Below are 12,238 nucleotides of genomic sequence, written 5' to 3' on the forward strand. Positions count from 1 at the left end.
GGGCAACAGTTCGTCTCTAGACGCGCTGCTGCACGTCACCTCCTCTGTGTCGCAATGCCTCGACAACTCGGTCCAGATCTCCCTCGCTCAGGCCTGCGCCTTCGGCTCGCTACGGCTTTTGCGTCGCGTCTGGGACGTCAGCGAAGAATTCGCGCCGTCCGACGGGGATCCGCGCCGCCGCCGTCCCAGCAGCTGGTCTCCGTTGCAATTCTTGCAGTCCGACCGGCACTATTATCGCGCCCAATTCTCCCAGGGGGTCGTCGAAGCTGTACGTCGAGGGGATCTGAACATGATTCAATGGTTATTCGACCACTTCGAGGGTTGCGTGGTGGCTGTGCAAGCCGTTGAAGCTGCAGCCGCTGCAGGTGACCTGCATATACTCAAGTTCTTTGTCGATAATGAAGTTGCTGCTGAGGCTAGCAACGGCAATCAAGTTCAGTGGGGCGGTGGAGATCTGGCTGCTGCGGTGGAGAACGAGCATACGGATGTTGCGCGGTGGATATTTGAGTGCAAGGGTAGTGTGGAGCGCGACTGGGGCCGCTTCATGGCCGCTGTCGTTCGTAAAGGAGACCTCGAGCTATTGCAGTGGCTGCTGGACCATGGCTACGCAGGGCGCCAGCTTGCTCCTCCTACGATGGATGACGCCGCGTGGGGAGGTCACTTAGACATGTTGCAGTGGCTTTACCACAACGGGTATGTCCACCATGTCAGTTTTGCTCTGGAATATGCCGCCTGCAACGGATACTTGGAGATTGTGGAGTGGCTAGTGCGTTATCACCCAGTTGGCAACGCAAATCGTGCGCTGGATGCTGCAGCAAGAGAAAATCACTTGCATGTAGTGCGCTGGCTACTGGAGCATAACCTTGGTCGTGGCGCTAAGTCTGGCATGCATCAAGCTGCGATTCGAGGGTACCTCGATGTGGCTCGACATTTGCACGAGCAAGGGTTTCACGGTCTAGCCAGTGTTTCGTGTGGGACTATGCTTCGCGCGGCAGGGCGGGGATGTCTTGATGTGGTGCAGTGGCTGAATGATGAGTTTGCCCATGACTCGCAGAAGTATTTGTACAGGGATTTACGTCTGTACTCATTAACGCTGCTCGCGGACGAGCCCAGTACTGCGATAGACGCGGCCGCGAAGAATGGACACCTCAAGGTATTAAAATATCTTCAGAGTGTTGACGAGCGTTTGGCCGAAGAAGGGTTCACCGGATGTCGTCCCACAGATACACAGGACGCGATGGATGGAGCTGCAGCGGGCAATCTTTTTGAGATTGTGGAGTGGCTAAGTAAGCACCGCTCCGGTGCTTGTACAACTGCTGCGATGGATGGCGCTGCGGCTAATGGGCATTTGGCGATGGTCCAGTGGCTCCACACCCATCGGACTGAGGGTTGTACGACAGCAGCAATGGATGGAGCTGCCGCTAACGGCCATTTGGAAGTTGTGAAGTGGCTCCATGAGCATCGATCGGAGGGCTGCACAACTGCCGCCATGGATAACGCAGCAAAAAATGGCCATCTGAAGGTAGTGCAGTGGTTGCATCGCAACCGCAGAGAAGGGTGCTCATCTGAAGCAATGAACAACGCAGCGGGGGCTGGGTTGTTGAAGATGGTTCAGTGGCTGGATCGCAATCGCTATGAAGGTTGCACAACTAGAGCCATGGATGCAGCAGCGTCGGGAGGACATTTCGATATATTGCTGTTTTTGAGATCGCAACGCATGGAAGGCTGCAGCCGCAACGCTGCATTTGAGGCCCAGCGTAAGGAGCACGTACACATTTTGGCTTGGCTTCAAGAGCACTACCCTGACTCGCCACGCCCTCAGCGTCGAGTACGCATACACCGCCTACCTTAGTTCTAACGAAGTCAGGTGCAAGCCCCAGGTCGAGTTGAGTTTACCTTTGGGAAGACTGCCCCAGAGTGCGTGGCGGCCTTTTGCTTCAGTGTTTAGTGTCGCAGCGAGCATTCAACAACTGCAAGCTTATATGTTACTGGCGACTAGTCCGTTTCGTCGGTTGAGCCTGTGGACCAGCGCAAACAGTCGGCTTTATGTAGCCGGTGCTGCACCTGCCCGGCGTGCTTCCTCCCCTTGCTTCAGTTTTGCTTGTTCCGGCAACTACGCAAGGAGTGGGCGTTTGAAGACCAAGGATGAGCGCTTGTTCGACTCGATCCCGCCAAGCCGCAACGGCAGCGAAGGAAGCGACGCTGACAACAGGGCTTACAGTGGTTCTCCGACAACAAGCGCGTGTTGCAACGTTGCAGCACGTCGTTCACGCCTTGGATGGCTTCGTTGATGTGTCTTGGCAGTGGAGTATCGCCCGAGCTTGCGCGCTTTCAAGTGAAGATCCTAATAGTGATGACGGTGGTGCACGCCGACTTGTTGCTCGCATTGTGGCTCGACGGCCACTAGCCGAGATGGATGTCTTCTATCGTCGAGCCCAACTTTCTGCCGGGTTGGTGAATGCCGCACAGCGCGGCGATGCGGAACTAGTGCGCTGGTTGCTCGATAACGTTGTGACTGAGCGATTTATTGTTGACAGTCATAGTGGTATCTTCAAGGCCGCCGAAGCAGCAGCAACTAAGGGGCACCTCCACGTTCTCGAACACGTCCTAGGTCACGACAAACACGGCGTTAGTGTAAAGCCAGCCATGCTCGCCGCCGCTCGTGGAAATAATCTGAATGCGCTGAAATGGTTGTACGAGCGTTTGGTCGGCGCAACTGACCTGAGTGATTGTGCAAGCGCACTTTTGGAAGCTGCTGCCGGCAACGGTAACACTGAAATGGCATCTTGGGTGGTAGAAATCGTCGGCGCTGATTGTCTGCGGTTGGCGGTGGCTAGTGCTGCTCAGAGTGCAATCTCTGGTGGGCACCTTGACATGATCTCGAGCCTAGTCGCTATTGCTTCTTCAATTGATGGTCCCCTTTGCTTGGATGAGGCGGCTGGCAAGGGGTATCTGCAAGCGGTGCAATGGGGGCTTCAGCACGGTGGTGTGTGCTCCACCCAGGCCATGGACGCAGCTGCCACCAACGGCCATTTCGAGGTTGTGCGATGGCTGCAACACCACCGCGCTGATGGATGCACGATTCGAGCCATGGACAAAGCGGCAAGCCATGGACTCCTGGAGATCGCTCAATGGTTGCACGAACACCGGACTGAAGGTTGTTCGACGGCAGCAATGGATGGAGCAGCAACTCACGGCCATCTCGATGTAGTCAAGTGGCTACATTGCCACCGTAGCGAAGGATGCACGACCGCCGCTATGAACGGAGCTGCTACGGGGAACCATGTTCGCGTTCTCCAGTGGCTGCACGATCATCGCTCCGAGGGCTGCACACAAGAAGCAATGGACGAGGCAGCAGGCCATGGGAATTTGGCAGTGATGCAATGGCTTATTGCACATCGCTCGGAGAGCTGCAGTTTTTCACGCTGCGCTCTAGAAAATGCGGCTGCAAACGGTCATTTGGAAGCTGTGAAGTGGCTCTACAAGCAAGTTCCTTCGCACAATACGACCGAGTGGATCACCTGCGATGCGATGGATCGTGCGGCCAGTGGTGGGCACCTTGACGTGGTTAAGTGGCTTCACGAACGTCGGCCTGATCTCGGGAGCTGCACCACTGCCGCGTTGGATGGTGCAGCTTCAAACGGCCATCTGCAAATGGTGAAGTGGCTGCATGCAAACCGCCGTGAGGGTGGCACATATCGCGCAATGGATGGCGCAGCGGCGGGAGGACACTTGGGGGTGCTGCTCTTCTTGTATTCAAACCGCTCAGATGGCTGCACGTCAGATGCGGCAGTGCAAGCTGCTACGAACGACCACGTTGAGGTCGTGCAGTGGCTGCTTCAGCGCTACCCGCAGCAAATTAGCAATGAGCGCGTGCGCAAGTTCGCCGCCAAGTACAACTTCGCTCTACTCGATCAGTGCAATCGAAGCCGGATCCGACCCGTCGGCATATATTAGTTGAACAGCATTCACATCAATTCATGTAAACATGCTTTTACTCTTTGAGGTGCTGCGTCTGAAGTGAAGTCCGTCTAAAGGTGGCTTCCCTACACAAACGCTTACGCGGATGTCTTCTCCACTAGGAACGGGTAGTCCGTGTATCCCTTCTCGTAAGGAGCGTCCAGCGGCACATACACAGTCTGCCAATCGACTGGGCTGAGCTCGGCGACCCTGCGGATGCGCTCCACAAGATCCGGATTGGAGATGAAGTCGCGCGCGAAGGCCACGAGGTCGGTCGTTCCGTCCTCGACCACCTTGCGAGCTTCAGCACCGATCATGACGCCCTTGTACATTTCGCGGTAGATGGAGGTAACGCCACCCTCCGGTGCGTCGGGTGCAGGCTGCTGCATGCCGCGCGGTTCAACCATGTGGAGGTACGCGAGATCGTAGTCGTTCAACTTCTTGACCACGTAGTCGTAGATCTCGCGCGGGTTCGAGTCGGTGCAGCCGAAAGCCGTGCCGAACGGGGACAAGCGAATGCCCACCTTGCTCGAGTCCACGGAAGACAGAATGGCCTCGATGGCCTCGAACACAATGCGGGAACGATTTTCAGGGCTGCCGCCGTATTTGTCCGTGCGCAGGTTCGTTTATTCAGCAGGAACTGCTCCAGCAGGTACCAGATGGCGGCGTGAAGTTCCACACCGTCGAAGCCTGCCTCCAGTGCGTTTCGGCCGCACGCGTGTAGTCCTCGACAATGCCCGGGATTTCATCGATCTCGAGCGCGCGTGGGTTCGGGTGCAGCAAACGGCCCTTGACGGTTGTAGCGAGACTCTGCACCCCCTCCATGTTGGTTGCGCTCGCGGAAACGGGCTGCGCTCCCCCAGGCAGGTTGAGAGGGTGGCTGATCCGGCCAGTGTGCCACAACTGGTTGAAGATTTTGCCACCTTTGCCATGCACCGCGGTCGTCACGGCCTTCCATCCTTCCACTTGCTCCGGGGTGAACAAACCGGGGGAGCCGTAGTAACCGCGAGCATAGGCACTGATGTTGGTGGCCTCAGTGATCAACAGACCGCCATCGGTGGCTCGCTGCTCGCAGAACGTAGCCACAGCAGGTCCATGCACTCCGTCGTCACCCATGCGTTGACGAGTCATAGGCGCCATCACCACGCGATGCTTCAGTTGCGTCGGAGCCTTCTTGCCGCCGAGCTTCACTGCAGAGAAGAGCTTGGACGCCATGGTGGTCGAGAGGGTGTTGTTGTCGCTGTTGAGCCTTGGTTGCTCTGCTGGGAGTGTTTTGAAGAATGACCCGTCACGATGCTTTGGCAGGAACTGAGTTCGTTTGGATAGGCTTTCCCCCGCATCATCGCAAGTGTAGACAGAATTAGCTTGCTGGCAATCAACTCGGTTTTGGACATGTTTACAGGTATTGCTCAACGTGCTTGGTCTGGTCGCACCAACATTCCTTTGCTCAAGTCCACAGCAGATTTGCAAACACCTTGATACAATTTCGGTTGTGGTCAACAATGCCGAGAAGAGTAAACAACAACTTTGTGAATAAGCAAGCATTGCTACCCAGCTATATTATTATGATAGCCTCTGTGTTAGGGCAGTGTTGTCGTAACCAAGCAACGACGTGGTTGTTACCTCTCGCAGCGGCATCTACAATCGTGTAGCTGCTGCATCCTTCAGTACGCTGCGAATGTAAGAATAGCAAGACCTCGAAGTGCCCGTGGACAGCAGCAAAATGCATGGCGTCGATGGAACAGCCTTCGGAACGGTGCCGATGCAGCCATTGGACGATGTCAAAATGCCCGTTGTAAGCGGCGCCGTCCATCGCGTTGTCCGTGCAGCCCTCCGAGCGATGGTGATGCAACCACTAAACTACGTCCAAGTGACCTGCACGTGCCGCCGAGTCCATCGCAAACGACGTGCAGCCCTCCGAGCGATTGTTGTGCAACCATTGAACTACGTAGAGGTGGCCTTTACCAGCAGCACGGTCCATGGCAGTAGTCGTGCAGCCTTCCGTCCGATTTTCATGAAGCCACTGGGCAACATCGAGATGTCCATTCGCTGCTGCTCCATCCATCGCAGTGGTTGTGCAGCCGACCATGACATGTTCATGGAGCCACTTCACCACTTCCAGGTGTCCGTTTCTAGCTGCTGCGTTGATGACACGTGGAGAGCAACCTTCGCTCCGATTTTCGTGAAGCCATTTGACCACTTCTAAATGACCTTCGGCCGCGGCGTTTGTCATCGCTGCACGTGTGCAGGTTGGTGCTCTGTTTCCTCTCAATTGCCCCCGCTCTCGTGTCCGTTTTCTCTTCCTTCGCTCTGGCGACGACTCCACCGACCTCTCCACGCTGTGGAGAAACTGGAGAACCGCTAGATGGCCATTGCTGGCCGCAGCATCCATTGCGGTGGAATACCGTGGGTAGCCGTCTGCATTTGGTCTGCAGACTGGAAAAAGATCAACATTCGGGTCGTTGGAAAACTCCGAATACAGCCACTTAACCACACCCAGATACCCACGCTCCGCTGCCATGTACATGGTGTTTTCGCCGTAGTTGGTGATGCCTTTGGCGTGGACGTACTGCGCAACTTCCAAGTTGCCATTAATTGCCGCCAAGAATAGCGACCGAAATGCTCCTCGCCCTAAATTCCGCTCCAATAGCCAAATAACGATCGGAAAGAATCCACACGCGGCAGCACCTTGCAGCCTTCGTCCACATTCTCGAGGATATCGTGTTCTACGAGCCATTTCACAATATCGCCGCAGTCACTGATGGATGCGTTCCTAAAAGCGTCTCCAACGTTCTGTACGTGGCCGTGATCGAATAACCACTGCGCCAAGTGGAGATGCCCCGCTCTGGTCGCGTCATTGACGGTTGGTGGGGGTAGCTGGGGTACATCTCTGTAGACGTCGGTTAGAAGCCACTTCACCAGCGCTAGGTCGCCCTTGCGGACAGCATAAACCATTACCCGGCTGAAGTCCCGCTCGACATCGCGAACATGTTCATACAGCCACCGAACAATTTCTCTTTGCCCCCTCTTCGCAGCTGCAGCCATGTCTTTTCTGCCCCAAAACACTGTGTTCGTTCCATCCTGGTCTTCATGTTCACTCAGTGTTGACTCCGCATCTGGGGCTTGGGAAAGCTATGCGCGGCGACCATTCTTCAACAGAAACTGAAGAATATCGAGGTGACCAGCACTTGAAGCGGTCTCCACAATGTCGGTAGGGGCCACGCATCCCTGAAAATGCTGGAAAAGCCACGCGACAACGTCCAAATCACCGCGATTGACCGCCTCCGTTAGAGCATCCGCGAATTGGGCCTTGTAATAGTATCGATCGGCTCGGCAGAATTTGCACAGCGTCCAACCTTGACGCTCCTCAGTTGATAGGAGAGCAGGCTATCCCAAATTCTTTCCAACAGGGCGAGTGAGCCAACCCGGCAAGCTCGTGCAAGGGGTATTTCCACTGAGCTGTCCAAGAACGCGGATATTGTGCGGGGAACATGAGTCAACGCTGCCACGCGAGGTCGTTCTCGAAGAACCGCAGTCACTGCAGCCAATGCAGCGGGTACCATCTCGATGTCAGGGCAATGGCGAAATGCGCAGTGCTTCCACATATTTATAGTGGATGGGACTTCTGCCTCGAAAACTGAGGTAGCAGCATCGCATCAAATAGTCTTGGACGGGTCGTGGAACGGTGGATTTGGTGGTTCATTTTTACATATCCTGGACAATCAACTTCAGAATGGTTCGCGGTCGCTCAAATATAGATCTGCTCGTCTTCCTCCATCTTGTGGTGCAGGCCGACGGACTCGACAGCGAACTCGCCGAACTTAATCTCTTCGCCGGTCTTGCCGATCAGAAAGCGCTTCTTGTAAATAAGGTTGGGGTAAATCTGCTCTGTCTGCACAGCCACGAACCTTTCGGCACGGGCATTGCCTCCACGAGGTGGAGAGAGTCGAGCTCGCTCGTTCGGCAGCACCAGGGTCAAGACCGTCAACAACAACAACACCGCGCATCCCGTCCAGGTACTGATATTTCCCACCTTGGTATTCGTCAGGAAGACCTTGACTCGACGCGAATTCGTATCAGCAAGACGTCTTTGGGTCATCATGATCTCCACCCCCGGCGCAGTATCCAAAACCTGAGCGTTTTGAAAGAGAAACAGCAGCGCTGACGCTGCCATTGTGTCCACCATATCACCACCCAAGTAGAAGTGATTGCAGTCGACGTACTGGAGATATGTGTCCACAGCGGGGGAGCAAGTACTTGCGCTGTATTGGGGCGACTGATCCAATCGTTCCAGCGTCGCGAAACGAGATGCCTGTCCCGCACCCAGCCTGGTCTTAGGCTCCATCAGCTGCACAAGTGAGACGGGTGATGCGAAGCTGCCGACCTGGAGTTGGGCAGGCAACAGTTGCTTAGGCACAACCAAATGACGGTCACCATCATCGAGCTGGTGGTGCAATACTTGGCAAGAAGTTCCGGTGTCGCACTCGTACGCCGCACTATCAAATCGCCATGAAAGTTGTGCGAACGACAGCACCAACGAACGTTCAATCTCGCCTGTGCCATCAGAAGTGCCACCGGTCACGGTTGTAAAACCATACAGGAAGGCTGCGTTGGGGGCAGCTTCGCACTCTGCCGAAAGTGAACAATTCCCCGGCATCTGCATCATTCCGATCTGCTTGCGCGGCAGTCGATGCCCCAAACTCAGTTGCGGCTCCAGAAGCGCACAACTCGTCTCACCGCAGACAACGGAGGAGTTGGTCGGGGCACGCAGCGGTACTTTCACTGTCATTACATCCATGTCCATCAAGGAGCTCAAGGCCGTCCTCTCGAAGGAAGCATCCAGAGCAGCCGTTTCAGCCAAAGGGATTTCCGCCGCGCGGAGCGAGATCAAAACATCCTCCAAAAGTTCGCCCGTTGTCGGTGGAGATGTGCTTGTTTGGCCACTGGAAGTGGCTCGTACGCTCTTGATCATGGCGGATTTTCCTTGCGTCCACAACTCGTAGGCTGTCGTCAGTGGCATCACCTCACTCAGCTGCACGTCTCTATCAGCATCAACCGCACCAGGATAGGCCACCTCGTAGCGCTGGGTCGCTTCTTCTCGGTGCCAGCCGTTGCCGAACTCCGCGCTCCACTCCTGCAGCGGGAAACCGAAAACCGCCTTCGGGGCTGCAGCAAGCAGCGACTGCGCCGACAGCAGTTCCGACTCCGCGGTGCACCGCGACGTGTCCAGCGGCTGCATGGGCTCCACTCTCCTCTCCAGCGCTGTCTTCAAGATGGAGTCGGCCAGTCCCGTACCTCCCAACTCCGTCACCTCCCGCATGAGGAACCTCGTGGTCGTGGCGTTGGTCGAGGAGTTGCTGCTGCTGCTGGCTCCGTTGTTGTCGTCCTTCTGGTTGGCCTGGATGGCCGACATGGAGCTGCCCACGGCCATCATGACCGCCGGGATGAAGATCGTGAGCGAGAACTTCTTGAACTTGCTCTGCCTCTTGGTGGCCGGGTCGTCGCCCGGGTACCAGCGCAGGTTGTGCAGGTACACGATGAAGACGGGGAAGATCTCCTCCACGCCCAGGCCCACGAGCGACTCGACGAAGCCCATGATGAGACCAATGTACGAGTTGACCATGTCCGCCTTGTCCTCCGCCTTGTCCACGGGGACGTTCTTGTCCACCACGAAGCCTTCGCGCAGCCACGCGGCGATGGCCGACATGACGGCGGCCGTGAGCACCACGAGCACAGCGAAGCGCTTCCACCGCAAAATGATCTCGGGCCGCGGCTGGGCCAGCTCGCCGTACGCCACGTCGTCGTGGGCGTCGCTGTCGCTCACGCTGTCCACGCGCAGGCGGCCGATGTTGTCCACCACCAGGTACGGGGACGCGCCGTCGCCCCCACTCGTCTGCACGTCGCCGCGCGGCGGCCCGGGCCGCTGCCCGCGGCTGCTGGCCAGCATGGCGTGCGGCGACTCGCACTCGAAGGCGTCATCCGTGTACGACGACATGCGCTCCTGCTCCAGCTGCCGACGCTCAGCCAAGTGCACTTCGTACTTGGCTTCGGCTTGTGCTCTGAGTGACTGCTCCGAGACGGCCGGCCGCTTCCTGCCCATGATACTGCTGCTCCTCCCTATGGGTACGGCCGGACGTTACGTAGTCTTGGCGTTTGTATGGGCCTGTAAAACGGAAGCTCGAACGTGAGATGTGATATCGTAGCCTTAGAGGTGCGGTGCTGCCCAGCTGTATCTAAATACATACATTTACATATGTTGTTACATCGCTTCGCCGAAAACAAGGATTGGAAGGGTTTGCGGCCTAACGTAGCGGCGACTGTTGAAGACTTAGACAACTGGCTTCACCACGCCGCGCTTCCCGCTACGAACCTAGATGTAGTGGTGGCACCGATGGAGAGTATTAGCAGGCTCGGTAGTGGCAGCAGCGGCGAACCCAAACGCACCACCCACATCAGGTCTGATTCGGAGATATCGACTCCTCCGTCAAGGCATGACGAGCTCTATTATTACATTTAAGCGGGTATTAAATAAATAACCAGCCGCTTTTGGGCACTCATTCAATCCTCTCAATAATACAACCCTCTCATCTATCATAAAGATGGTGCACCTTTGCGTCACTTCCACAACAACAAAAACAGCTCAATGGACCCGCAGGCGCAGGGCGGCCAAGGCGGCGCCAATGGGGCCACTTCGCACTCCACCAGCAGCTTCATGCCGGCATCTCTCCCCGCCGCAAGCAGCGACTACCTGCAGCAGAGCCTGACGACGGCCGAGGCGGCCACAGCCGGCGACATGGCGCGCACCAACGCGCTGGCCGACCGCAACACGATCGTGGACATGAGTCTGCGCCTCGGCCGCTTCGTGCTGTGCGTGGTGGCGGCGCTGGTCGTCGCGTTCAGCTTCGCGCTGCTCACGAGCAACAAGAAGACGCTCACGCACGTGGACGAGAACAAGCTGGTGGCCAACGAGACGCTGTCCGCCAAGGCGTCGTCCGTCGTGGAGGACTACAACACGCTCTTCGGTCACATCCTGTTCGCGGGCGGCAAGGTCTTCGAGGTCTTCTGCGAGACGCTCATCTTCCCCACGCTCGCCACATACCTGCACAACTGCAGCCTCTATCCTGGGGACCAGCCGGTGCGCGTGCACTCGGCAGTGAAGGCGCGCTGCATCTTCTGGGGGCTCAAGACGGTGATCATCCTCATGAACGTCGGCTTCACGAGTGTCTACGTGGGTCAGACCACGGAGATTCCAGGAGCTGCATCCAGACGACTTGCTGCTTCTCGTGAGATGACGACTACGCTGATCCAGACGGACGCGCCCTTGCTCGTCAAGTCCCAGACCGATGCGCTAGACTCTATCCTGCGGACGTCCATGACGGGCGTCACGACACCCTTCGAGCTTCAAGATTCCTGCAAATGGCATAACTAAGACAACAACGACGCACACCAGCAGTGGAGAGCATGGGCCGACGACGTCGACACCACCTCCGTGAGCTTCAGCTTCCCGTCACACGCATGGAACACAGCGCTGGTATCATCAAAGACCGTAGCGCCGACATCAGCTGTGGAAATCCCGCTCCGGGACTACCTGGCCAACCGCGAGAAGTATGCGATGTCGGATAACTGGGACCCTGCCGAGCTGTATTTAACCTTCCAGGAAGGAGTATCGAAGCTGGGTCTTGCTAGTGTGTCAGTTGGTGTTTCGCCGAAGCCGCAGTCATTCGACGACCTAGTCCATGTCGTCGCAAGTGAGCTGAAGGCAGCTATGCCAAGCAACACGCAAGTTGGTGACCTGGTCCTCCGACTTGAACGCCGAGAACTGGCTGACGCCGTGCGCTTCACGAGTTTGACAGTGTCCATTCCAGTCGACCAAGACAATGTGGTGTAGTGCCCAGCGAGGAAGCGGGCACGTCGGCGTCGGTGAAAGAAGGCGCCGAGACGAATGCTGATGGATACGGATGATGAACTCGACGCAGTTGATGAAACGCGACGCGATTGATGGGGGCGACGCGCGGCAGAGGTCGACGGAAAGTCGACGCGGGTGATGGGCCGCGAGACACAGCGACAGAGTCCAACTCGACGCGTAATCATCCAACGAGTCGACCAGCGCCCCGTCTCTGCAAAACGCGTCGACCCTAATCCCCCGCCGAGCAAAACCCGCCGAGCAAGACGCGCCGAGCAAAACGCGCCGACCAAAACGCGTCGAGGTAAGATCTTGATTACGCCACGCAAATCAGGTTGAAGGACGACAGTGCAAGCACGACAGAAGTGGGGATAG

General features: G+C 56.9%; 7 protein-coding genes across 7 annotated transcripts; 3 read left to right on the forward strand and 4 right to left on the reverse strand.

The window, feature by feature from the left end:
- Positions 1–289: 289 nt before the first annotated feature.
- On the forward strand, positions 290–2,135 carry PHYSODRAFT_565231 (hypothetical protein; the record flags this gene model as incomplete). The annotated part of the gene is made up of 2 exons (XM_009538431.1): positions 290–343; positions 416–2,135. 2 exons carry the CDS (start codon positions 290–292, stop codon positions 1,850–1,852), a joined length of 1,491 nt encoding a protein of 496 aa, XP_009536726.1. The 3' UTR covers positions 1,853–2,135.
- Positions 2,136–2,145: 10 nt separating this feature from the next.
- Positions 2,146–3,957, forward strand: PHYSODRAFT_565232 (hypothetical protein; the record flags this gene model as incomplete). The annotated part of the gene is made up of 1 exon (XM_009538432.1): positions 2,146–3,957. The coding sequence occupies one exon, from the start codon at positions 2,146–2,148 to the stop codon at positions 3,955–3,957; it is 1,812 nt and encodes a 603-aa protein (XP_009536727.1).
- A 101-nt stretch (positions 3,958–4,058) lies between these two features.
- Positions 4,059–5,175, reverse strand: PHYSODRAFT_254018 (hypothetical protein; the record flags this gene model as incomplete). The annotated part of the gene is made up of 2 exons (XM_009538433.1): positions 4,059–4,554; positions 4,640–5,175. 2 exons carry the CDS (start codon positions 5,173–5,175, stop codon positions 4,059–4,061), a joined length of 1,032 nt encoding a protein of 343 aa, XP_009536728.1.
- Positions 5,176–5,515: 340 nt separating this feature from the next.
- On the reverse strand, positions 5,516–5,815 carry PHYSODRAFT_527091 (hypothetical protein; the record flags this gene model as incomplete). The annotated part of the gene is made up of 1 exon (XM_009538434.1): positions 5,516–5,815. A coding segment is annotated over one exon (300 nt), but the record flags the coding sequence as incomplete, so codon positions are not given.
- Positions 5,816–6,591: 776 nt separating this feature from the next.
- PHYSODRAFT_306420 (hypothetical protein) lies at positions 6,592–7,005 on the reverse strand (the record flags this gene model as incomplete). Its single annotated transcript, XM_009538435.1, has 1 exon — positions 6,592–7,005. The coding sequence occupies one exon, from the start codon at positions 7,003–7,005 to the stop codon at positions 6,592–6,594; it is 414 nt and encodes a 137-aa protein (XP_009536730.1).
- A 703-nt stretch (positions 7,006–7,708) lies between these two features.
- Positions 7,709–10,060, reverse strand: PHYSODRAFT_306421 (hypothetical protein; the record flags this gene model as incomplete). Its single annotated transcript, XM_009538436.1, has 1 exon — positions 7,709–10,060. One exon carries the CDS (start codon positions 10,058–10,060, stop codon positions 7,709–7,711), a length of 2,352 nt encoding a protein of 783 aa, XP_009536731.1.
- Positions 10,061–10,603: 543 nt separating this feature from the next.
- PHYSODRAFT_340304 (hypothetical protein) lies at positions 10,604–11,848 on the forward strand (the record flags this gene model as incomplete). The annotated part of the gene is made up of 2 exons (XM_009538437.1): positions 10,604–11,341; positions 11,411–11,848. The coding sequence occupies 2 exons, from the start codon at positions 10,604–10,606 to the stop codon at positions 11,846–11,848; spliced, it is 1,176 nt and encodes a 391-aa protein (XP_009536732.1).
- Positions 11,849–12,238: the final 390 nt, after the last annotated feature.

The sequence above is a fragment of the Phytophthora sojae genome (genome assembly GCF_000149755.1).
Source record: "Phytophthora sojae unplaced genomic scaffold PHYSOscaffold_11, whole genome shotgun sequence".
NCBI classification, from domain to species: Eukaryota; Oomycota; class Peronosporomycetes; order Peronosporales; family Peronosporaceae; genus Phytophthora; species Phytophthora sojae.